The 25,772-nt window shown below is 39.0% G+C and overlaps 1 protein-coding gene across 3 annotated transcripts in view; it reads right to left on the bottom strand.

The window, feature by feature from the left end:
- Positions 1-25,772, bottom strand: part of fgd6 (FYVE, RhoGEF and PH domain containing 6) — a 40,962-nt gene that overhangs the window by 4,052 nt on the left and 11,138 nt on the right. For 2 of the 3 annotated variants that reach the window (XM_053508867.1, XM_053508866.1), the window contains exons 2-15: positions 22,455-24,351; positions 15,284-15,398; positions 12,388-12,455; positions 12,113-12,143; positions 9,326-9,477; positions 8,747-8,903; positions 6,954-7,041; positions 5,608-5,658; positions 3,828-3,886; positions 3,252-3,323; positions 3,058-3,126; positions 2,786-2,869; positions 2,613-2,692; positions 2,390-2,489 (exon numbers count right to left, since the gene is read on the bottom strand). In XM_053508867.1, the coding sequence (XP_053364842.1) occupies positions 2,390-2,489; positions 2,613-2,692; positions 2,786-2,869; positions 3,058-3,126; positions 3,252-3,323; positions 3,828-3,886; positions 5,608-5,658; positions 6,954-7,041; positions 8,747-8,903; positions 9,326-9,477; positions 12,113-12,143; positions 12,388-12,455; positions 15,284-15,398; positions 22,455-24,349 (3,021 nt within the window). In that variant the 5' untranslated portion in view covers positions 24,350-24,351. Of the gene's footprint in view, positions 1-2,389; positions 2,490-2,612; positions 2,693-2,785; positions 2,870-3,057; positions 3,127-3,251; positions 3,324-3,827; positions 3,887-5,607; positions 5,659-6,953; positions 7,042-8,746; positions 8,904-9,325; positions 9,478-12,112; positions 12,144-12,387; positions 12,456-15,283; positions 15,399-22,454; positions 24,352-24,507; positions 24,552-25,772 lie in introns of those variants that run through there. The other variant, XM_053508865.1, reaches the window with a different exon arrangement.

The following is a 25,772-nucleotide window of genomic DNA, read 5'->3' on the forward strand; positions in this document are numbered from 1 at the left end:
AACAAAACCTGACAAATGCAACCGCTGTTTTCAATCAACCTTGTTTTTTAATTAATCCAGGTTCATACAGTAAGGCCAGGAGTAATCCCTGAGTGTGTGTAAATCTGTGATGATGAGGTTTGCTTTATGCTTGAAAAGAAACTCTACATCATAAAGGTGACACGTACAGTACATAAACAATATTCATCTTCAACCCCAATCCGAAGTCGTAGCAGGTAGCAGTTCCAGCAGAGAACCCCAAACTTCTCGTTCCCGAGCCACATCAACCAACTCTGACTGTGGGATCCCTGAGGCATTTCCAGGCCAATGTGGCGATCTAATCTTTCCACCTAATACTCGGTCTGCCCTGTGGAAGCCGTCCTAGTGGCATCCTTAACAGATGCCCAAACCATCTCAACTGACTCCTTCCCACGCAAAGGAGCAGAGGTTCTAATTTGAGGTTCTTAAGGATAACTGAGTTTCTCATCGTATCTCTAAGGGGGAAACCAGCTAAACTCAAAAGAGTACATAAACAATAACGGTGGTAAATCTGGAAAGTGCAGAAGATATGTGCATATTTCACGTTTAGGCTGTCTAATACCGAGTGGGAGTTTATCACGGTGAGCACACAGCATGGTCGGTCTCTGGCTTTCACATACAAAATATGTGCATGCATGTGTGATTTACAACAGTGATACAAGTACATGGATGTGTGTGTATTTTTCATTTACAGTCAGGCCTCTAGCTAGGAATTCTGTGCTGTCTAAATGATTAGTGATGTATATACAATCTATAGGAGAAAAGAACTACATACAGTGTACACACACCAAATATCAATTCTAACACTTAAGAAAATCCTCTAGTCCAGTTAGTCAACATTTTTTTGCATTCTATATATAAAACCATCTCTCTCTCTCTCTCTCTCTCACTCTCACACCTGTACATATCACATGATGTGGTTGTGCATGCAGTGACTCAACATGGCAATGTTTTATGTTTTTGGTATTTTGGTCCACCCATGTGCCATCTGGCACATCGAGTGACGGATACTCCCAACCCTGGAGGTATATCCATCATTTCCATGGCAGTTATTTACCAGCTCGATTGTCATTCACACACTAACCTGGGGACCTTGATGAGAACCTAGGGAGTGGTGGCTCAGGGGGCTAAAGTTCTAGGATTTAGGGATCTAAGGATCCAGGTTTGAGTCCTGCCATCGATGATTAGGAAAGTAATCCGGTGTAAAAACCTGTGCTAAGTTGTGTGCAGATTGGCTGGTCCACTGTGGCGACCCCTTGACGATAGCAGCCAAAAGAAAGTTTAGTTAATTAGCCTGACCTGCATGTCTTTGGACTGTGGGAAAACATGCAAACTCAAAGCACACAGACCCCGAGAACCTGGACCGTACCGTGGAGGTGCAAGATGACTCATCACTTTGCTTCCATGCCGCCTCCTCTGTGGTATGCTAAATGCTAAAAAATCCTTGGGTCATACTGTAACTGCTGTAGCATTAGCTACTGTATCAATTGGCTAAACATAATTGATCTTTTAAATCAAAGTAATGCAAGTATGCGTAGCTAATGTAGAGTACAAGTTGAAAACATTTCACTCAACATTTAGACTCAAACTGCTGTTTTTCATTATTTTCAGCTAGTTTTGACATGAGCAATGTTTAAATAATGAAATTCTTCTTCGCATACAAAGAAGCCACTTGCCAACCTTAATAATGTCCTTAAAGTGTTTGAATTTAACATAAAGAAGGGGTGTTCTACAATCAGCCACTAGAGGGAGCCACAAATAGTCTAGCTTTACTTTTGACTCCCTGTCAGGCTCCAGGCCACCGAGAACCCTGTGCATGATAAGCGATATGAAAGATAAATGAATGAACTCGCATATTAAAATAACGCTGTATGCGTGCAAAAGTATGCGGACACCTACCCATCACCTACCTTTAATGATCCCCCCACCCCCCTCCAGCCGTTATACCCACCACTCTTCTCAGAAGGCTTTCCACTAAGTTTTGGAGCATGAAAAAGCATCCCAAGTGTGTTCAATGAGGTTCCAACCTGAACACAACATGGTTTTATGGGACTTGCATTGTATGCGGCCATGTATTGGTGCGTAATACCATATACAAAGACAAGTGTGTGCTTTTAAAACATACTGTGGGAACAACGGGTGCGGTGACTAGGTGTTTTGGCTATACAGGGCTTAACCTTGTAGCTTCAGGGAAGTGTCAGAGAGCAGGCATGCCTCGGTTGATCGGATACATTGTGAATATTCGACAATTTGCACTTTTTGTTTTTCTTTTTTCCTTTCCTAGCTTCCTTCATTTGTAATTATGAAAAAATCTGATCATATAGCACTCATATATAATATACCAGGGGCACGCACACACAAAAACCCTTACCTCTTGGCTTCGACTTGAAATAAATGAAATCTTCTTTCTTGTGTAGTCGTCTATCGCTGTGGCGATGGCTTCTAGCCACTCGTCTCTCTCTGTGGCTGAGCTATACACACACACACACACACACACACGAGACACATCAAAACCAGCCTGGCCACATGTATAAAGTAAATTCCATTGTGCGTAGGTGTGTGCGTATGTGTGTGTGTGCGCGTATGATTTTTACCTGGCTGACAGGATGAAGGAACGTTCCACGCTCTCGATGTTCAGTTCATTCTGATAAGCCTCCTGACTCGGCTTACTAACCTGCAGCAAACACACTCATTAATAATCTTGTGTGTATGTAGGAGGGTATTAGTGAGTGCGTTGGGGTAGGGTGAAAAATGCAGAATAGCCGACCTTCATACCAGCCAGAGACAGCATGCTGTTTACTTTATACTGGCCAGACTGTACAGGAGTGGTGTACAGCAGGATATCATTAAACTGCCGAGAGACAGAGAGAAAAAGACAGAGAGAGGCAGAGATTTACTCGATTCACTTCTTAAATGTACAATTATAAGCAACAGGTGATGTCACGTTCATCATTTTATTCATCAAACATAATATAGTTTCAAAGCAATGAAATAAATAATTTGCATTGATATAAGTAAAAGTGAAGTAAAGTCTCTCACCAGGAAGAACATTCTGGGCTGCATGACTTTCCTGGACAGTTTCATCAGTGTACCCTCCTTAAGAAACACCTGCATGAGAACACAAGGAGAACCATCAGACATTCATTCATACACTCACAATAATCAGTGCACAAGAACAGAGCGAGAGAGAGAGGTTTATGGATAATGAATCATCAGACAAGTTTAACATGTACCCTTCCAGGCTGCACAATTTCATGATGGCCGTTCAAACTGCACTGGACCTGCATTAATTTCTGGAAGTTGTCCTTAAAAAGAAAAAAAAAAATTCTAAGTAAGGAACAAAGACAGAGAAGCTGCCACTTACTCATCAGTATCATCACAATCCTCACCATCATCATCAACAACAACAGCATCAAGGTGGATTACTAATCTTTCAAAACACTAGGGCCAGATTTGTCAGCTCCAATTACACTCGTACACTTGAAACCAGGAAATGCTTATGTGAAGTCATGTTACACTACAGTATGTCGAAATATTACGAAAACACTGCGGATGGGATTTAAGCAGCTTTTGAGCTTTGGAGCTTTCTCACCAACACCCCATGCTTTTTAAATCATGTTGGTCAAGATGTCCTTCAGTTTGCCAAATAGCCTTCTTACATTCTCTTGATTATACCAACTGGGTGGCATCATTAACATGATACAAGTAAATATTTTACATTTTTATTTTAGTGCACAGCATTCAGTGGAACCCATTAACCATTAGATTCAACTGGATCACTTACAGAGTGTACGTGTGTATCGTCTTACCCCTTGTTTCATGATGTCATTGGCATGATTTGCAACTTCCTTCACCACCTCAAGGGCAGCTACGTTAAAAAAAGAAAGAAAACTTCTTAGATTAAAGTTATTGGGGTTTATTTTACACTTGCACTACTTAAGTCTTGAGCCACCCCTCATTTCTTCATATTTTTCCTTCATTTTTGGTAAGTTTTTGGTTCTGATTTTCAGTCCTGTCCCTGAGGGATGATACTTTGCTTGTTAAGCCACACAGTGATCTATGAATCATTCAAGCATGAAAAAAGCATCTAACTTGAGGCATGAACCAGTAAAAAAACATGATGACAGATGATAAGGCCGGGGACTGCTGATGCTGAGTGATTGGAACTGACGAGAAGGGAAATGAGGTCGCTGCTGAGGTTGTTACATAAACAAACCATTTTTAAACTGTATCTTTAGCCACTTTACAGCCTGTTGCAGTAAAACATCTGTTCCGGTTTAATTAATTTAATCTACAGCATTTAATTTAAAGATTGACATCAAATATGCTTCTCAAAATTTATATTACAAGTTGAAGAATGTATATTAAAACGAAGAGGAAAAATACGCTGATGAATATTAATGAGTATGCAAATACAACGGTCACGTGACCAAACAAACCAGATGTTTTTTCTCGCAGATTCCATAAAAGGCTTGCATCTATTCGTACAAGTTGGCTCTGTGTACGCCATGATGGTTGTTTTGAGGGAAATTATTTAATTTAATTAATTTAATTTATTTTATTTTATTAATTTTTGAGGTCTCAGGTCACGTGATCTCACAACCACGGAATGGGGGTTGGGCCTAATTAGCATATAAAAGTACAGGCTGCACAAAACTGTTTTCCATAAAAACATTTTATAGATAGATGTGCAAAGCCAAGACAATGGCTGTCACTCATTTTTTTGTCACTCGACAAATCCGTATCACATTCGTATGAATATTCTTCATATTTATTGTGTACTTGTATACTCTGAATCAATCTTTATTTTAAAATGAATAAATGCGTGTGGCTCAAGAACTTTTGCACAGTACTGTATATAAAGGAGGACTGTTACAGGAGAACAGACTAAGGAGTCAGTGTCTGAAATCTCTCCCCCGCCCTCACTTACTATTCACTCTATAAACTGTGAATCTGCGCTTATAATGGCAGGTCATGATAAAATGTTCTGTTCTAATGTGTTCTAATTAAACTTTCTTTTTTCCTTTGATTGAGTAACAAGGAAATACTTTTTATTTTACCCAAGAATCACCAGAGCTTAAGTTGACGGAGTTTTTTTTTCTCGTAATTGTTTGAGTTTTCTCTAAAAATTTCGACTTGCAGCTTGAAAAGTTCGAGTTTTAAACTCTGCAATTTCCTGCCCCTCCCCTTCCAACTCTTTTTTTTTTTTATGTCCCATATTGGCCCTAATCCTCAGTCATAAAAAAAAAATCACCACAATCTCATTAATAATTAAAAATGTTTAGTTTTGTCAAAATGCTACGGTTTAGGTGTGGTATAGTTTGGTAAAGCATCACTCGCATCTTGTTATAGGAAAAAAATACTTTAGTTTAGAGTGATAATGGCTTTTTACTTCACCTCCAGTAGTATCAGGCACTTCAACATGGATTATTTTCCTAAACAAGCATGCCCTGTCAAGTTGTATTCCTTACATAAGCTACAAATTTCACTGAAAATATTAGACGCTTAATTAATTATTTAAATTCTGCAGTGTTGGTCACACATATATAAGTTTTAGGAGTTGTACATGTTGTGTATTCTGGTCATTACTTTGTGTGTCCTTGTAGTCAGATGAGTCTTCAGGAAGATTTTTTAAATAATCTGAAAGGCAGAAGAATAATATTAGAATGTTTTTTATTTTTTAACATGCCATCATACCTCATTTTATCCTATCTTGACATATCATGTATATATACAGTATATCATATATATGTATATATATATATATATATATATATATACACACACACTGCATGGACAAAAAATAAATAAAGTCTTTATAACAAAATGGTCTGCATCAAGCAAAGAAAACAGCTAAGGAGATTTTAAATAACTGGAACTGGGTTAAGAAACTTTCGATAAATTTATGAAAACCTGGAAGAATAGTGCTGAACCATCAACTTTGCGGAAGAAATGTGGTCAGAGAAAAAAAATCATGACTAGAGATCACTTAAACACTTGGTGAGTTTGCATGGTAAAAAAACTGTTGTTAGTCTTTAATAGTCAGAGTAAGAGCATTACGAATTTTATTTAAACCTGGTACATAAAAAATGACTGAATAAAGTTTATGATCTAACTACTTAATTCCTAACTAGTGCTGTCAATCGTTTTAAAACTTTTATCCAGTTAATCACCGTCATAGGCTGTGATTAATCACAATTTTAAAATACAATATTTTGATATTTACTTGTATTATAAGTGTGCAATGTTGGAATAAAGAAATCCAAGACAAACTGGTTAGAGGTAAAAGATCATAAAGTTTTATAATATTTCAAATATTAACCCTTTACAAATGTTAAATTAAAACCTCTTGAATAGTAAACTCTTGCAGCAGCAATCGTATCGTGAACCCTGTCTGCTACTATAGTGGTTGGCAAAATGTCTTTCTTCTGTTTTTAACACATGTAGAGTAAATGGCTGTAGTTGCAATTTGTCACTGATTAGATGTGCTGTTACAACGAGGTGGGTATAGTTATTTAATGAAGTTCAATGGTCCACCAGTAAGTGCAATAAAAGTAGCTAAAAAAATAGTTCTTCTTAAAGGTAGCTCAAGCACACTTTGGTTTTATCCAAACTTCCCTCTAGAAGCTTTTTAATAATAAAACTTGCTGCTCAGCACACCTGGGGATGCTTCCTCAGTCATCTTATTATCCGCGGCAAAACATGCCATTATCATTCATAGCCAGGTATCTGCACTGTGATTATGGAAAGCCACTAGGGTCTAATTTGATCATATGAAAAAAAAAAAGCAACGCTTTAAAGTTTCTAGATTAAATCACATGCGTTAATATTGACAGACCTATACTTAACATACCAAAATTGTGGAAATATTTATAAAGTTAAGAATAACTTTACATGGCCATGTTTAAGATATAATGCAGCATCGTGTCATGTACCTGTCAGTAGAAGGCGGTACTGTGGAATCCGCTGCACTGGTTTCAGTAGGTAATGCTTTAAAGCCAGACTGGCACAACGAGGACTCGTCTACAGTCATGAAAAAAGAAGAGAGAAAAACCATAAAGCATTCCAGGCTTTTTAAATTCTACACTGATATCAATCTTACAGTAGATTAGTGTCAGATTCCAGTTCTAGCATACATGCCTTGCATAGTTTGTGTTCCTGCTCTAACAGGTCTGATTTTGAAGTGCAGCTGCATTTAAAGTTAATAACTAATTGAGAAACACTGCAATATACCAACTGCAATTCAATCAAATGAAAATGGTGTAATTCCCCTCCTCAATAGGGGGCGCTATCAACATGGAGTATTCTTCAATCCCGATAGATTCCATAATAATAATAATTGCAGTAATAATTGGAATAATACCCCAGTCAGAGAAAAAAGAGGCATCATGTTAACAGTCTAATCCGACCCAATTGGAATAATTTTTTAATGGGGATGAAAGGGGTGATGTTAACCTTTGTTAATCTGTTTAACAGCTAAATTAGCTACATTAGTTATGTAAACACTTGATTCAGTAATATTTATTATTACAATCTTATGCTTGCTTTTAATTGCTTGTGTAACACTTTGAGATTTGTCCACAAATGTAAAGTGCTTCATAAATTAAATGCGTTATTATTATTATTATTATTTATCCCAGGTGAGAGTAACATTGATTGACTTTTAGTTTACAGGGAGAAAATTTAGCTTCCTTTAACACAACTCTGTCCCTTCTGTGTTTAATTTCATCTGTCTACAAAAAAAAGACACTGAGTGTCTCACCATTTCACTCACAGTAAAGCATCTAACCAGTCATATATGCAACTGAACTCTTATAATCAATCATAACACAGGATTTAGCTAAAAAGATGGGAATCCTAATCTGACTAAGAAGTTGGAGAAAATATTTACTTATTTATATATATTTATATATAGTTATATTTCGTGCAGATCTAACCACTTTGCCCATATCATGTTTAGTTATATTCTGATTAAATGCTTTTAGAATGTAAACGCACATCAGATCAGCGTCCAACGGTTAAGTTGGAATCTCTAACCGGAATGCTTTTAATCAGATTGAAGAAATTTGTATTCTCCATGTAAAAGTATGATATTAGCACAGTTTATAAATGCTGTGTGATATCGTCTGGCCGGATGCAATATCAGGACAGTGGGACCCGCCCGAGTCCAAGATGAAAGGAAGTAGAACAGAAGGTTACTCATGTAACAGTAGGAGACCATCAGGACACCCGGGTTGCTCAGGATGACAATAAACATGACGCGGAAGGGACCTTTTATGGGTAACTCATCTGAGGTCATGGTCATGAGGTGATGGGTTTGCTAGTAGAAATCATCAAGGAAACTAGTAAACGCCACCATTTAACGCCATTTACAGTGAAAGGCAAAGGAAGAATTTTATTGTACGAGGAAACTTGTTTCTTTGCTGCGCATAAAAAGGTTTGAACCTTGAATAATCACGGTACTGTTTAGTTTTTGAATCTGAATTCTATTTAAGAAACCACCTCACACCCAGGGTTTGTAGGTGTTAGACTCCAAACCCACTGCAACCATGACCAGGACAAAGCAGTGACCTAAGATGAATGAATAAATATCCGTGAAACCCAATAAGATGTCGCTTTCATATTAACAAAAATCCGTTGCCTTCTTTATTTTATCATGCAACGGTTACAATAATATATTTTTAAAAAGTGAATATCACGGTCTTTTAACACAATCACCTCCACTTACCTCAAACTGACGCACGACTGTGGCGAAAGAGGGGTTCTTGCGGCACTGTTCGTCCAGCAGAGCCACGTTCCGATCGAACTCTCGGATGTATGTGGAGTACATCTTCAGATACGGCCCCTTCTGCACAAAGATGTCAGCCAGCCTCTGGTGATCTGACCTGCGTGATTGGGAACATGGAGAAACAATTAAAACGAACTAAAATTACTGAACACTAGAGTCTTCTCGCTGACACAAGTTATAATGAGTTACAATGAAAAGCAAAGCATTCATTACATTGTCCTCATGTATAGTGGCTTGATCTTGTTTCAGGACAAACAATCAACAACCAATCAATCTTGCTTTTTTCAAGGATATAACACTACCTCCGTGTCAAAACCGGAAAGGAATTCCCTGGATTTCATTTTAATCAGCGTAATCGCCAGTGTGGTTGTAATCAGAGGAGATGGTGAAAGTGGCCGTGGTATAGTTGTGTTCCAGGATGCATTTCCATCCATGTACAATTACAATGGTGATGTTATATTGACTACCTATTCATAAACTCTATACTATGAGACTCATTCTATGTGAGTGTGTGTGTACCAGTGTGCGACTCTCTCCTCCAGCTCTCTCAGTAGGTCCTTGTTGAGCTCGTAGAGCTGAGGCAGGTAGTAAAGGATCTGATTCAGCACCCGCTCCTCCACCACAGGCTTCCCACTGGCACGGGTCGCCTTGGCGACCGCATCCCGGAAATCCTATCGAAAAAAAAAAAAAAGAGATGCATTAAACAAGTTCATCATCATGCAACTGCAAATGCATCCAACAGATCACCACAAGGTGTAACATCTATACACTATACAATATCAATATTCTCCCTGCCAGGCTCGATTCCCGTCTCTGTGTGCATGGAGTTTGCATGTTCTCCCCGTGCTTGGTGGGTTTCCTCTGGGTACTCCAGTTTCCTCTGACAGGCCAAAGACATGTAGACAAAGACAGGGTGGCAATCCATCACAGGGCACACACACATACACACACTCACACACCCACTTACACACTACGGCAATACTTCCCATTTTTGGGAATGCCAATTAGCTTGACCTACATGTCTTTGGCCTGTGGGAGGAAACCGGAGTACCCTGAAGAAACCCACCAAGCAAGGGGAGAACATACAAACTCCATGCACACAGAGACGAGAATCGAGCCTGGCAGGGAATCCAGGGTGTAGCCTGCCTCGTGCCCTAAGCCTCCTGGGATAGGCTCCTGGTCCCCGCGACCCTGAATACGGGATAAAGCGGTATAGACGATGAATGAGTGAAACACACGACTCAAACCCGCACCACTTTAAAGTAAACAAGCCAAAAAGAAAAAATACCATATGTTTTGACTCTTAGAGTGTTTTTTCCGCTGCATATTCAAAAACAACAGCTGCTCAAAGACAAAACATGGGACTGTGGCTCATTTTACACCACATGTCTAACAACTGGAACTGTAGTTCTGACAGGAAAAGAAACTACGTTTTTCTATTAATAAAAAAAATTAATAATGCTTAAATGAATACTGATCAGATTAGGTGCTTGGTTAACACTTTAAACCCTCCTTACTACCCAAATTTTATATTAGTTTTAGTCTAGTTGTTAATATAGTAGGACATTAAGGCGTAACCAGCTTTATATTTGCTGGGGAGGCAAACATTTCTTCAACACTATTATTCAGAAGAGGATGAAATCACAGATTTCCTAATTTCAATTAACTGTTGACAAACCAACACCATGGCATACGATTGTAAAGATGTTACCGCAGTCAGTGAAGTCACACCCTATAACATTAAAACAAAACAGAACTTCTGCATTCATGCAATAAAGATCTGTTTTGTGTAAAGCAGCACTTGCTGCAGAACCAAAAGTCCAAGAGGTGGGGCTGGATCTGATGCAATTCTTCCTTTAATACTGTGACTCTATCCCTAATGTCAAACCTCAACCAACGAAACGGGAAACAACAAACACAGCGACGCGCCCTAGACTTCTGGTTCGACTCCGCCCAGATAAGACGAACGGAATCAGGCCCGACTCCACCCCCTACACTTTTGGTTCGGTGGTGAGGGGAATCCTGCAGAGGCTATTCACCTCCAGGCCAGCAGAGGAGCCCTGACGCCACATCACTGCACATGATGCGAAGCCTCGCAAGTTTCTCTTTCTGTTTCAGCCGTGCCTTTTTTTCCCTCTAATGGTCACTAGTAGTCTGGTGTTTCACCCCTGCCTTTATCTGTTGATTACTCTTCGGAATTGCTTTCGTCTTTAAAATCGTGTGTTTAAACCAGGCCAGTTTTGACAGTCTGAGCATGCATGTTGTATAATACAGTATCAACCAATCAGCAGGGAGCGGTGATACAAGCCCCGCCTCTAGTTCCAGTCTTAGTGCCAGTCTTGAGCTGGTGTTTTGCCAAACTTTTTTTTTTTTTTGCTACTTAACGATTCTTTGCATGGAAAGGCTGACAAGCTTGGGAACCGTTTTTATTTATTATGTTGTTTATATACTGGGAGCATTATTTGATGGGGATTTTTGTCTACCAGAATATGCTACCTTGAAATTCCCCAATAAATGTATGTTACAGTAAAGTATTAAAACACGCTCAATATAATGCATTTACCTTTTAAGGATCTAGTTTTTTTTTAGTTTATTAATTCACACTATGGTAGCATAATTTGACGGAACACCCACAAAACTTAAATTCTTGGTGCAGGATTGATGGGCAGTTAAAAACAGATTCAATATTTTGCGCATTGAAAAACAAAAAATAGCCTCTTCATTTTCCAGGATCATTTTGCGCAGGATAGAACCCTGGGAGTTTTGGTATGAAGATAATCTCTGGCTTACTCCCTCTCCGGTTCCCTCGCTCACACACGCATGACCCTCTTAAAGGCAGCTGTTAGGGATCACGGCCAACTGCGTGGGCACCAGAGGGGGTGGGTGTGACCTCTTTCCTAAAAATCTCTCCGTCTCTCCCTCCTTTGTCTCGCCACGTCTCTTGCCTTCTGTTCCTTCCCTCTCTATTTTTGTTGCCGATCTCTTGCTACTCTACATGCCTTCTTTCGCTTTGTGTCTTTTTTGGGGTTTTTAATTTATTACTTCACGTCATTTGGTTTTTGATCAGACTTGTTCAAACTTGGTGCGCGAATCCACACAGTTATTCCGGAAAGCGCAGGCTATAAATAAAGCCACAGGTGTGTGCATTAGTGTGTATCAGTGTTTATACTGTGCTCCAGGACTTCCTGTGATGCAGCAGGAACTAAAAGTATTATAAATCAGAGGTTTGTGAAATATGTACACAAACATTTGTCCTGTCTGTCTCCAAATCTTTCCATTTTTTAGCAATGATTTATATTTACTTACAATGTGCAGCAACTTCAGGACATCCACGAACCTGTAACAGCGTCATAAAATGATATTCAGTATAAAAATATATGAAGTATAACATTAAGACAGGATGGACAACACGGCAAACGTTTCATAACGCAACAGTTTCTATAACTAAATAAAATTTACGGACTATGCCACTCGGCTGATGGACTACATTTGGACTTAGCGGCAAATTATGTGAAACTATCAGCTACTTATTACACACACATTAAAATGAAAAATCCACATATATTATGATTTTTACTCACACTTTCTCTGAGCTCATGATCTCCATGGCAATGTGAACCACTTTATTCCGTTTTGCTTTCTCGACTTCCTAACAGCACACACACACACACACACACACACACAAAATCAAAATCACAACAGCCATATCGAGTTACAGCATCACAATACTTTTAACACTTACACTCCCATTGCATCCAACCATCTCAGGTTAATAAAAACACACCACTTCATATCAATGCAGACTTCACTGGTGTGAGTGTGTGTATGTGTGTCTGGTGCAGGCTTGGGGAGGGTTTGAAGCTGTGGGTCTTTATTTGGATCCAGGGTCTGTCTGAACATAAGAATAGTTTGATGGAGGAGACCTCCTGTTTCTCACAGTGTGTGTGTGTGTGTGTGTGTGTATACCATAGAGCAGTCGACAGAGAGCAAGCACAATGAAAGGAGGCTTGTTCAAATGACTAGACATGCTAAAAAATGTTAATGTTTTGATGGTTAAATATAACCGTGTACCAACATGTAACAATTTTCACACCAGTTTGAACAGAGCGAGAAGGTTAATTTCCTGTTTTTCTGGGTTCAATGTTTGGGATTTGACACATGGATAATGAAACACTGGCCTGTGTTAATCAGCAGAGCTGTGAATCAGAGGCAGACTTTCAATTTGAATCAGTTTTAAGAGTTTCAGTTTGATTCAGTTAAATGTTTAGCGTATGATTTATGATTTTCAAGTACTGTATTAAAGTCTTCAAAAAATATCTATTGAACAATGAACTGCTGTGTAACTTATGTTCTAGGCTGTTTAATGGTCATCCCTAATACAAGGCACTCGTCTGCTCCTTGCTCCAGTCCAGTAGGTGGCAGTGTTGCTCTTACTGCCCATAAAATCAAAAGAAGAAGCAGCAGCCATCATCTTTCAAAACGAGAGTGTTTTGCAAGTAATTTACCAACAGCACAAGCAGTTTTATTTCCTACAAAAGTTGTGGTGTGCACAACCTCGAGTGAGTTATTGCTTTTACACAACAGTTCCGCGAACATCATTTATTATGAACAGATTATAATTTGAACACATATCCTTTCCAGACAGGTGGAACTTACTAACCGCGACAGTCTAAAACTCTAAAGTCTAAAAAGTCTAAAGCCCTTTCTGGCATAACCCTTGGCTTGAGAACGGCACTGCATGCCCCACTGTGGCAACCCACCAGCAGCGGAGCTCGAACCTGGATCCTTAAATCCCAACAGCCATAGCCACCTGAGCCACCACTCCCCTTAGTGTGAAAATGCTCAGAGGTGAAATTAGTTTTACACTCTTAACGGTGTTTACGTAGCCAAAATGTGAGGAGAATTAAGCATGGTAGACATGGTAGACTACCATGGTAGTCTCATATGTTTCTCTTTATATTTCCACTTTAGAATATCCGCTAACTTCCGGATCCCGGGGTGAAATCCCAAATGGCATTAAATTGAAAGTTGGTATGCTATGTAGGGTGCAAAATAGAATCCCTTGTTCCACACACCACGTAATTCCCTTGATCAGAGGTTAGAGAGGGATTTGGGATTCTAATTTCCTTGTGGTAGAAGCTAGTTAGCTTTGTAGCTCGCTTTAGCCATGAACAAAACAACACGGGAAATTCGGAAAGACTTAAAAGCAATTATTACGGAGACAAAATGTTGCTTCAGACAACATAACATTATCAGATGCGTTTTCTTGCTGAAAGTCCTTCAGTAACTGGTTATGAATGTGGGTTTCGCCCCAGAGCGGCTGCTCTCTCGTCTGTCCAGTAGGGCAGAACATAGCGAACTACTTTCCCCCCATGCTGTGATTGACTGTATAATTAACTGTTATTAGAACATACATAACACAGAGTGATACATACTGTATAGTTATAAACATCTCAGTGCTGTTACTATCTATTATCACCACTCGTGGAATACCTCTCAACCAAACAGAATATTTTGTAGTAACTGTAAATGTTTTATAATTTGAAGACCATTTAACATTAGTAAGTCATCTAAATAATTTTAAAAGTGTGAATTAATTTTGAACTGGCTCAGCGGTTCAATGAATTTAATTAACCTACAACAGTTTGATTAAACAATGTTTTTTAAATTTAAAAATGTTTTTTTTTTTTAAAGAATCCAAAAACTAAAGTTTTATTTTAATATTTTAATATCCATATTTACCAGATGATCGGATTTCCATGGATTTCGTTCAATATGCATTACATTTATAAGCATATTCATTGGCATACTAGCCTTAGCATTACTTTGGTTTGGATAAAAATAAATAAATAAAAAAAAAAGAGTGAGTGGCATCACCCATCGATAATAAGTAGGATTCGCCACCATGGGGCTATTTTAATCACATTGAGCTAAAACAATAGCTTTGGGCTTATAGCTGTCGTATGTAAATGCTATTTTGAAGGTATTCACCAGAATTCCTTCAAAATAAAATAGGGAGTTTAACTTTATTCTGAGTAGGGAGAATACCCAGAGTGCTAAGCTTGATATAAAACTACACTAACTGAGCATTGAATACAGCCTGTAGTGTGTTGCGCGCACACACAGTAATTTCGACATAAGATTCAGAAAGATTTCAAAAACCAACAATTATCCAGGTGTGTCAGTGGAGAAAAAAACCTGAAATCTTAGAAAATGATATACTTTTGTTCGGTTGAAGAAGCACTGAATTGTTAGGTGTTAGTTTATTACACGCTCAGGAAGGAGACCATTTTAGGACCGAAATGATAGTCATGGCTTTTTTAACCTTAAAGAATGTGAGTGTAGTGTAAGTTTAACACACATCTAAAAGTACATTACTGGATCGTATTGAGGTTGTTTGGCCGCAGTCCAGAATAAACCCTGCTTCACACTTCATCATTGTGTAACCACAGGATTTGTGGGTGAACCCAGTCTCACCTCTTTGTCTCTCGATTGCTCCATTTCATCCTTGCTGGATGTGGAGCTGTTGTCATCTTCCTCATTTGAGCTCAGCCCCTCCTCTTCCTCTGACAAGTCACCTCTCAAATGAGGCCTGCAATTGATGTAAAACCATATTAATTAAAATCACACACGTACATCATCCCTGAAACCTTATTCTCTTACTCAGGGTCACTATGTTATTCATGTCGGAAATTATCTGAAGGGTTTTGGTATTTTATTTTATTTTAAATTACATCCGTCTCACTAGAATGCAACAGACAGTCCTAGTGGGATAATTTTTTGTTTGTTTTTGAGAAGGTGATTGCAACACATTTGGAGGAAAAGCGCTATTCGCCCTCTTCCACATGCTTGAAACTTATAGACACCATGATTATCCAGGGATTGACAGGAGAGAGAGAGAATGTCACTAGCCACCGTAACTCATCTGCATTCAAACATGTAATCTCCCTCCGTCCTGCTGTGTTCCTTGAGAGGCCCTGGTGTGATGTAACTCTGAAAAGAACCTATTGCTTCAGTGAACGCCTGATGCTTTTGCTAGTAACGGCTTCCAAATCTACAGAAAACAAGTAACACTTCCAAGTCGTTCCCCAAAATACTAACCAGTTCCATACACAAACTCAAACAATGCCGTTATATTTAGCCAGATTATTCTTCTTACACGCTGATATTTACAAAATATAATAATATAGTAATACAATGTTTGCACATGGAGATGTAATTAATACAACATAACAGACTGAATGGATTTAGATATACATTTGTTCACCTGAGATAATTGCCAGGTTGCAGCAAAGTTTCCAGCCCAACTATGTCTCAAAAACCACACAAAAGACCTGAAACTAGAGATCACCAACACAATAAATGGGTTCTAGAAAAGGGAGCCTTTCTTAGACTCTCAATTCTCAGTATGTGGATCGGTTAATGTACAAACTTCCTTTCCATCCTCCAACGTTAGCAAAAAAAAAAAACTAAAAAAAAAAAAAAAAAAGGTTCAATGTTTGAGACACACTGTCTCCACTTAGGGGGCTTTCTAAATGACACAATCTCAAAACCATAGAATATGGTAAGGATATGTTTAGGAACTTTGTGGGAGTTTGCTGCGGGTTCGGGAGAAATCGTACCCATAAAAAAACATTTTTGACCATGCTTGAATATTTGAAATGTAGTCTCAGACTTCTTTAGAACTTTTAAAGATGTTTTTAAAATTATTCAAAAGTGTATTGCAGCAGTTTGTAGGTGGTTCATAGAATTTGTATGTGACTCATGCTTGTTAACAACATTCCAAAAAATGCAGAGTTCCTAGTTTAGTGTTGACATGAGTGCTTTGGGATATGACTACTGGAGTGCTTGTATGTACTGTAAAAGCCCTTCATACTTGTGGTGCAGCTAAAATTACTAAAGCTAACCCTGACACTTTACAACTAGTTACAAAGGGCGTTCAAGTCAAACTGGGACTTTTGATTGTACAGAATAACAGAACAAAGTTGTGAAAGAAAAAAAACTCTATATAATCCCCTGCTACACTAACGCACTTATCCTAGTGTTTCACCAGTGCTTGAATACCATCAAGGTCTCTCAGTAGCCTTTAGCTATGATTGGACTGCTTGCTTCAAGTCTGAAACGCTGGCCTCCCAGGAACTCCTTCGTGGAAATGCCTTGGAGCGAGGTCAAGACTGTATGAAATAACTCCCAGCCAAGTTCTTGTAATATGCAAGTTCTGTTTGTGAATGATAGTGTGTACAGTTCCCACAGACAGATGTGTCTCTTATACGCAAATTGCCGACACGTTATCCATAGATTTTCAATGATCAGACATCCCACTCTCTAAATGTTCACAGGAACAACCGCATTGGGCTCTGAGTCACCTCTGTCAGGATCGTCATTCATGGACGCACAACCTTTTTTAAAAGGTTTTAAATATTTTATTTTGCCTAAGTGTCTTATCACCATACTGAGCTTGACATTCTCTGTAAATGTCTTTAAAAGATTTCACATCTTTATTCACGAGAAATTTGTCCCGTCAAGTCCCAGTTTGACTTGAACGCCCCTTGTAGTGCACTGTAATACCATCACACCGTGTATGGTGACATCGATTATAGAAGAAAGTAGAAAATTCATAGCTCATGTAGTCACAGGTCGCGATCAACCGTGAAATCATGAATTTTAATTTGAGACAATTTGTTGCACTTTAGGAATATGGGACAGCTTTCTAAAACTTTGCTTTTTAGTTAGGTTATTATATTTCATTCTCAGTATTTGCGAGAAAACAAGAACTTGTTGACTATAGAGTAAACTTTCTCAATTAATTAACTGTCCTATCAACTACTGCAAATGGATGTCTATTAGTAATGTTTTATGACTAGGTGCAGTAAAAGAGTTGAGGCAGCAGACGCCCTGCCCCACTACTGCACCACATGTAGAAATACAAGCAAAACAACTGGAATATCAGTGTATATTTATCCATGAGATTTATTTTTTAAATTGTTCTTCACCCAAAATGGTAGATAGTGTTTATTTAACGTCATGAAAGAGGACTTAATGAAGATTTGTAATATTAATAATACTAATAGATTAGCTGTCACTGATTTAAAAAGGAGCTCGATTCAGGATGCTCTCAGGAGCTCACCAGGACAAACTAACTCACGTAACGTGTTCCAGCCACCTCCAAACATGACCCAATAAATACCTACATTTGATGCATACACGGCATGAACCAGATAAACACTGTGTCCTTAAATATATGATACCAATGCACAAATCCAAACACTAGATCAAGCATTACTGTTCAGTGTTATTCAGCAACAGTGAATGATCAGAATTACAAAGGCATAAATATGATGAATCCAGTTAAAAGAATTAGTAATATTACTGTAAGTTAACCATATTTGAAACCAAAAAAAAAGAAGAAAAACCTACAAACACTCCTGGCTAAACTAATGCCAAGCTGCTACAGAACTATTAAGTGTCCATGAACTCTAAATTTCATTCGAACAAAAGCAAGAACAATACTAATAAGTGAATACGTTTTAGTACAACACTTTTTAAAATTGATCATAATGCATATTTCATATTGTGAAAATTCTATGTGATACAATACACTCCTAATGCCAACACACAAACACATACTGCACTGCCGAAAAGAAATAAACTCTCTCTTATTATAACTGAATCCAGTATTAGCACGGTGTTAGAAACACACATCCAGAATACAAACCCTGGTTGGAAACTCATCAGTGTGGATGCTGTATGTAAGAATATATTCCAATTTCAAACTCACACGGCCGTGTCGGGAATTTTTGTGAGAAACGCTGCTGTGGGTCTTATCGTACTTGAATAAGTAGGCCATTTTTAAAGTGTGAAGAACTAATTTCTCACACTCACACACACACACGCACACTCGGTCGCTCTCATTCTCCTTTTACACCTCTCTACCCCTTTTCTCCCTCTCCCCTTTTCTTTCGCTCAGTCTCCCTCTCTTTCTCTCATTCTGTCTCCCGCTGCAGGCGGACAGAGCTCCTCTTGTTTACTGCCACAGGCAGTCTTATATAAACTCAGCCTGTAAAGAGACCCTAGAGAGACAACACACACACACACACCGCACACAGTTCAAATAAATCTAGAATATTTTAACTGCCGTACATACATTTAACTTATTGCGTTGTATAATCACAATGCCAATAAAGTTGCTAACATATTTAACAAGTGTCAACTCATTGAAATGAATATTTCATTCAGATTAAGCTTTTGAGTGTGTAAAAAAAAATGCACAAATAAGATCACACAATGACACCTTACTTGCATTAACTAAACCTGGCCACTTAAATCATCCTAATTTGAGGTGTTTTTTGTTTGTTAATATCAGACCTGAAAAAGCGTGAGATTTTAAAAGCACAAACTCAATGCAATGACGTTGAAAATGATAAACCTAGTTTAAAAAATTAGTAAAATGATGAATTTAAATAAAAATCTCATCATGACATCCATGTGGGGGCACCTTTAGAACCCTAAGAAGTCCTGTTAAGGAAAGGAGGGGTTGATAATGGTCACATCAGCTTTTTTTTTTTTTCAGCGAAAACAAGTAAAGCTTAAAAAAAATCTGAGTAGAAGTTTATTAACATAATGGATATGTTGTCGCATCATAAAACCGAACATGTTTCAGTATGCAAATACAGGCTGTGCAACTCTGCAACACTAACTAGCTGGGCATGCAGTAGGTTTTTTTTGTTTGTTTAGTCGTTCAGTCGTGTCCGACTCTTCGTGACCTCATGGATCAACAACACATCAGGCCTTCTTACATGATGTCTTTGTTTTTTTTTTTGGCAAGGATACTGGAGTAGGTTGCCATTTCCTTCTCCAGAGGATCATCTATGGGCAATTTGGAAATGCCAATTAGCCTAATCTGCATGTTTTTGGACTGTGGAAGGAAACCGGGGAACCTGAAGGAAACGCATCAAGCACAGGAGGAGCTGGAGGTGCAATAGTATAGAAAATAAAAAATAAAAAAACTTTGACATTTAAATCAAAATCTGAGTCATGTGACAAACCACATCACAATGAAACAAACAAACCAGACGAGTTAAGTATAGAGAATGGTGATGCAGCTGCAGGAAAACAGTCATGTCATGATATGACTGCTGTATTGATAAGGGAAACAAAAGAAAACATGGCTCAATGAGATGTGAGAGAGAGAACGAGAGAGAGCTTTTTTTCCAGAGGCTCTGCCCTCTCTTCTCTCCAGATATTTCCTGCTCTGGCCACTGAAAATAACCCACAGGAAAGCGAGTCAGTCTGAACTCCAAGTGCGGACTATTATAGTGACTGTTTCAGCTCTCGGCCTTCTGTGTTAAACAAATTGACGATCGTTTTACTTATGTAGTGGTTTTGGCTCTGCGGGTTACTGAGGTTAAAGCTGCTTGCTTTGCACAATGTCAGATACCATTTATTAGATCTATGCAGTTTCATTGAAGTTTTCAAATTGGGGCTAATTATCTCAAAAATACTGGATCAAACATGTGTGTATTTCACATTGCACTTGCATAGAATTCATATGAGCATACGAATTCACCTTAGTCCTCCTTCGGAAGGTAAATTTTTACACCCACTCAGAGTATGACCAGTTCATTTCTGCAACGTTAAATACAGTACTGATAGTGTTTTCTATTAATTATTAATCAAACAAAAGGCTTCAAGATCTCGATTTTTCATGATAATATTCCTAATCATCTCCTGAATTACCCAAATCTGAGTCACTGCACTATGTGTCAGGATTTATTTGGCACTGCATGTACTGCAAAATTTAGAGAAGCTTTGTTTCATACTGTACTCATCAGGGTTCTGTTTTAGGCCCACTGCTGGTTGTCTTACTTTCCAGACAGCCCTCATATCTGTGCTTCCTTCTTGTTTTCCCTATCTCAGGAGACACCCTGGACAGGGTGCCCATCCATTGCAGGGCAAACAGACACACACAGGCCATTTGGGAATGGTAAAAAACCTTATCTGCATGTCATTGGACTGTGGGAGGAAACCAGAATACCCGGAAGAAACCCACCAAATACAGGGAGAACATGCAAACTCCATGTACACAGACTATAGGCGGGAATCGAACACTCGACTCTGGAGCCACTATACATTGACCTTATACACTACATTACAGTGAGCATACCTGTCCATAACTGTTCTCTCTAACAAGCTACACATGGCACCCATGAGATAGCAATAATCCCAACACCTTCTGCCCTCTGGACCTGTCTGGTACATCCTGGTGCCCCAGTTCTGGTTGAAGTTCTGCTCACATGGAGACCATTAACACTTGCTAAGGATGGCTCCATATGGTCTGCTTATAGATTCATGTGATAACTGAGGATAATTCCAGTTAACAATGAAAATGTTTCTCTTAATGTTTCTTTCTCAGGTCATCTCACCTCTGGCTTGCTCATTAGGCACAATTATTATTATTTTTTAATTAATTTTTTTTTTTATTTGCGACAATGTCCTCTGTTTAATGTACTATACAAATAAAATAAAATTGAATTGAATTGAAATGATCATTATTCCAAGAAAAACATGACATTGTTTCACACGTTGCTTGGACAAAGCATTGTACTATTCTAACAAACACTGAAACATTGTGTACAAGATAGATCTGTTATTAACTTACTGTTGGGTTCAAGATTTTAAATGGGACCTATTATACAAAATTCACATTTTACTTTTCTAAAGTCATTCAAACAGGTCTCTAGTTCATGTGTACAACCATAAAACATTCCCTGTTGTTTTTTTTTTTTTTTGCCCTTTTTCCATTTTTGTATTAGCCAGGGCTTAAACAAGCCATTTAGATTTTAAACTATTTAAAATCAGTTTTATAGCACAGCGATGCCTGGAAATCAAAGTCACCATTTCCATACACTCAATTGTTAATCATTTATTTATCTTCAATAACTAGGCTCACCGCACAAGTGTCCCGGATCCTTACGGTACCTAAGCAAACTTTTGGTTTATTATGGCAGGTCATAAGATGCAGGCTATTTATGAGTATCTAGAATAATGAGTCTTCCAGCTAAGGATCTTACAGTTAGTACTTAGGGGGCTTGTTTGATGATGTCAAACAGTGTTGCAATCAGCTTTTCTCTAAGATGAAGTTGCAAGTCTGGTTGTTTTGCGAACAGTCTGGTTCCTATCAGGATTACTGACTAATGCTGTCTCTGGCAGTTTTCCATCGGTCCTGCTTTCTTTGTCTACGCAAAGTGGAATTAAATTAACTTCGGACAGATATATTGACCCAGGGGACCCATTTTATCCCCAGGGGATAGATGACAACTCTGGGCTGCACATCGTACAGCTTCGAAATATTAAAGGGACATTCAACTTACAAATTTTTAGAAAAATCTAAAGGATTTTTAGATCCTAACATTTCTGTGTCTGCCATAATGCTATAAATGTAGTGACTCTCATGTCTCACACATCTACATAGTGTAATGTAAAATGTTTTTTTTAATTGGAAGGTACAGAAAGTACAAAGTATGGAAATTACAGGTTCCATGGAAACATATGTTGCATGTATGAATAAGAGTTTTGGAAAAAGAAAGACTTAACAGACACCCCAGAAGAAGTAGTTGATCTTTTACACACACCATCTAAAGCCTCTTACCTGCTCATTTCATACGGTTCCTGCACTTCATACACTTCATTATCCGTGCTCTGACTGGAATAGACCCAGGGTAGGTTCATGTACTCGGGAATCTCCTCATAGAGGGGAACATTTTCATATTCTACTCCACAATCCCCTTCTCCATCATTCCCAGTGACCTCCTCACTACATGGTGTGACCTCAGCATTGGCTGCAGTGTGTGCGTCATATTCCGTATCCGTGCTAGTGCAGTCCAGTGAGGTCCCACCACGCAACAGCTTGGGAAACAGCTTTACACGCGCTTCGAAAAGTTTCTTCAAGCTGCGATGTTTCTGCATACCGACACCTGAGTCCACGCGCAGGAGATCAGCCGAGGAGAACGACCTCGCCCTCTGCTTAACTAGTCTTGTTCCTGGTCGCTTTCTTTCGCTGCTTTGAGACTGGCTAGTACTTTGAGATAGCTGCTTACCAAATAGTGGGATTCCTGGAAAAGTGATGCGCCATGTTGAGTTTTTCTCATTGGGTGGGGGTGGAAGGGCTCCAAATACAGGAAGGGGAGCTGGAACTGGTGTTTGCGGTGGAGTGATTTGTTTTCTCGAGTGTGCAGATGCTGGTAGACTGTGTCTCTGCGGCTTCTTGGGAGCGATCTTCGGTGAGCTCTCGTCCGCCAAAGATGCCTTGGTTACTGTCGCCACCTGAGGGCTGCGGTTGAGTCGGATTTGTTTGGGTAAACTCCTGGTGAATGGACAACGAGCAAAATCGCCATATGTGCCATTTTCATCTTCATCGTCCTCCTCCTCTTCATTGTTAAGATTCTCATCAAATCTGTCCAATTCTGCATGCTCCGCGAGAAGTAGATTATCCAAGGAAGAGGAAGTTTTATAGTTGCAACTGTCTGTCTGTAGAAGGGACTTCTGTCGAGGAGGCGGGGCTGGTGCCTGTTGCTCCTCCTCCTCTATAGGAACAGATGATAAACCATCACTAAAGGTGGGAACTGAATAGCAGACAGTCTCTGAGGTGGTCACATTGCCATTATTGTGTGCATCACCATTCGAGTCCCTGTTGTGGGTGGAGTCTGGGGACATGTTTGCAAGAGAATTGCTAGATGATAACGCAACTTCTGGAACTTCTGATAAAGAAAGTTGGTCTTCTGAGTGTGTCACCTGAGTTTGGGGTTGTGTCTCTGTTTCGGCTGGATACTCCACCACCACATTTTGCCGAAGAAGCAGATTTCTTCGTGGACGCCGTGGCTGAGGCACAGGAAGTGGCTTACTAGGGGGTGAAGGCACAGAAACAATGGTGTGTGTGTCATCAGAAGTTAAATACTGTGTCTGTGATGTCTTCCCAGCAAATTGTTCTTGTTTCTGGAAGGATTCTTCTGCTGGAGGTTGTAACTCTGGTTGTGTGTGTATGTGATCCTTGACAAGCACATCTGTGTGTGGATCTTCCTTTGCATCTGGAAGCATGTTAGGGGTGTGTGTGTGAATGTGGTTTTGCACATCTTGTCTGAGTAAAGTCACTTGTTCCTTTGCACTGTTGCACCCGAGCTCCTCTATTGGGCTGCTTTGCTTTCTTCCTACATCATGTTCTGTTGTTTCGTTCGTCTCTTCAGATCCCCTCGTTTTACAGTTGCCCATATGGTGACTCTTGGGTGGTATGATGTAATGCGAGAGGCCCCCGTTTTTGGATGTGGGGACGCCCTCAGATTTGCCGGTGCTGACAGAGAAAGATGACTGGACGGCTTTGGGGCTGATTTTGTCCAGGCATGGTTTAGGCGCTAGGGCAGGTTTCCCCCGCTTTGGCACAGAAGGAGAAGAAGAGTGAAGAAGGATCTCGGGTTTGGGTGCAATTGGCGGAGGGGCTGGCTTCTGAGAAGCCAAAAGCCTGGGTTTGGGGGCAACCGGCGGCTTCTTCATACCTGTACATGCACACACATGGGATAGAATTAGTACATTTCAGGAACATGGCAGGAAAGACAGCTTTGATGGCAATGTAACAATCCCATGGTTGTGTAAAAATAAATAAATGAATGAAATAAAAAAAAAATTATAATAAAAAAGTACATTGGGCGTACCATCACGTTCAGTTCTACTTGAATGGTGTGGCATACTGCAAAGCTTTTACACAGAGCTGTCAATCATATGGATGGACAAATCTCTAGCCTAGGACAAACAAGTAGATTTATTTATACGTGTTTAAACACAAGTCGCTGTAATTTGTTCGTAAATCGTTACCCTTTTATATGCAAAAAAAAGAGGCAAGGATGAGGTCTGTTGGTAAGAATTTATATAATATATATATATATATATATATATATACACACAGACATACATACACACACCTGGCTGCCCTAGCTTTTGGCTATATACATATATATATATATATATATATATATATATATATATATATATATATATATATATATACCAACCACATGCTTTCTCCAAGGCACATGATGCCAGCTGACCGTATGTTTTTGAACTGCTGTTCAAACAAAACAGGTGACCGCAGAACAAACCCTGAGAAAACACTATCTACCTCGTCCACTTGCATGAGATCACAGATGCCCAAGATTGACTAGTGTCAGCTTGATTAATGCAACAGTGCCGTTATGCCTGTCCTTCCCCCTGACAGAGGCCAGGAAATCTGCCCCCCTAGACTAATCTAGGAATCGCACAGTGAACAAAAATTGCCATACAACTTTGGCAATTGTTGTGGGGGGAGGGGGGGGGGGATCAATACAATTAAGTACCATACTTCTTTTGTGTGACAAAACATACAATATATATCATTATATATTTTGATACAATACAATATTATCATGATATCTAAGTGCTGATTCGATTTAAATTCTGATTTTGAAAGTATCATGATTTTGTAAACATCCCAGATTTATATATAAAGTCAAACCAGGACTAAGTGTTCCCTTAATTTTTTTTAAACCCCTTCAAAATTTTAGGTGTTTACAATATCATGATACTTTCAAAATCACAATATAAATCAATCAGTGCTTAGATATCGTGATAATATTGTATTGTTTGATCCCTGGTGAATACCAGGCATAATATTTAGCACAACATTCTCTGTTACCTTAAGATAGTTCTTACGTTATTTTTATGCTCACGTGCAAGGTATGACATCGCTTAAAAACATCATATGCTTTTCAGTCATAACATCAGCAGATTGTATCTAAAGATATGTATGCAGTACCATTCCGGCATTTCCAGTTTAGGTCTGTACTGAATATTGAGTAATCTACTGCAATCCACGTACTAAAAGTCTCTAACACAACACTGTATTCAGTACAAGCATGTAAAAGTATCATATCACAAGAACTGT

This window comes from Clarias gariepinus, chromosome 12 (assembly GCF_024256425.1).
Source record: "Clarias gariepinus isolate MV-2021 ecotype Netherlands chromosome 12, CGAR_prim_01v2, whole genome shotgun sequence".
NCBI classification, from domain to species: Eukaryota; Metazoa; Chordata; class Actinopteri; order Siluriformes; family Clariidae; genus Clarias; species Clarias gariepinus.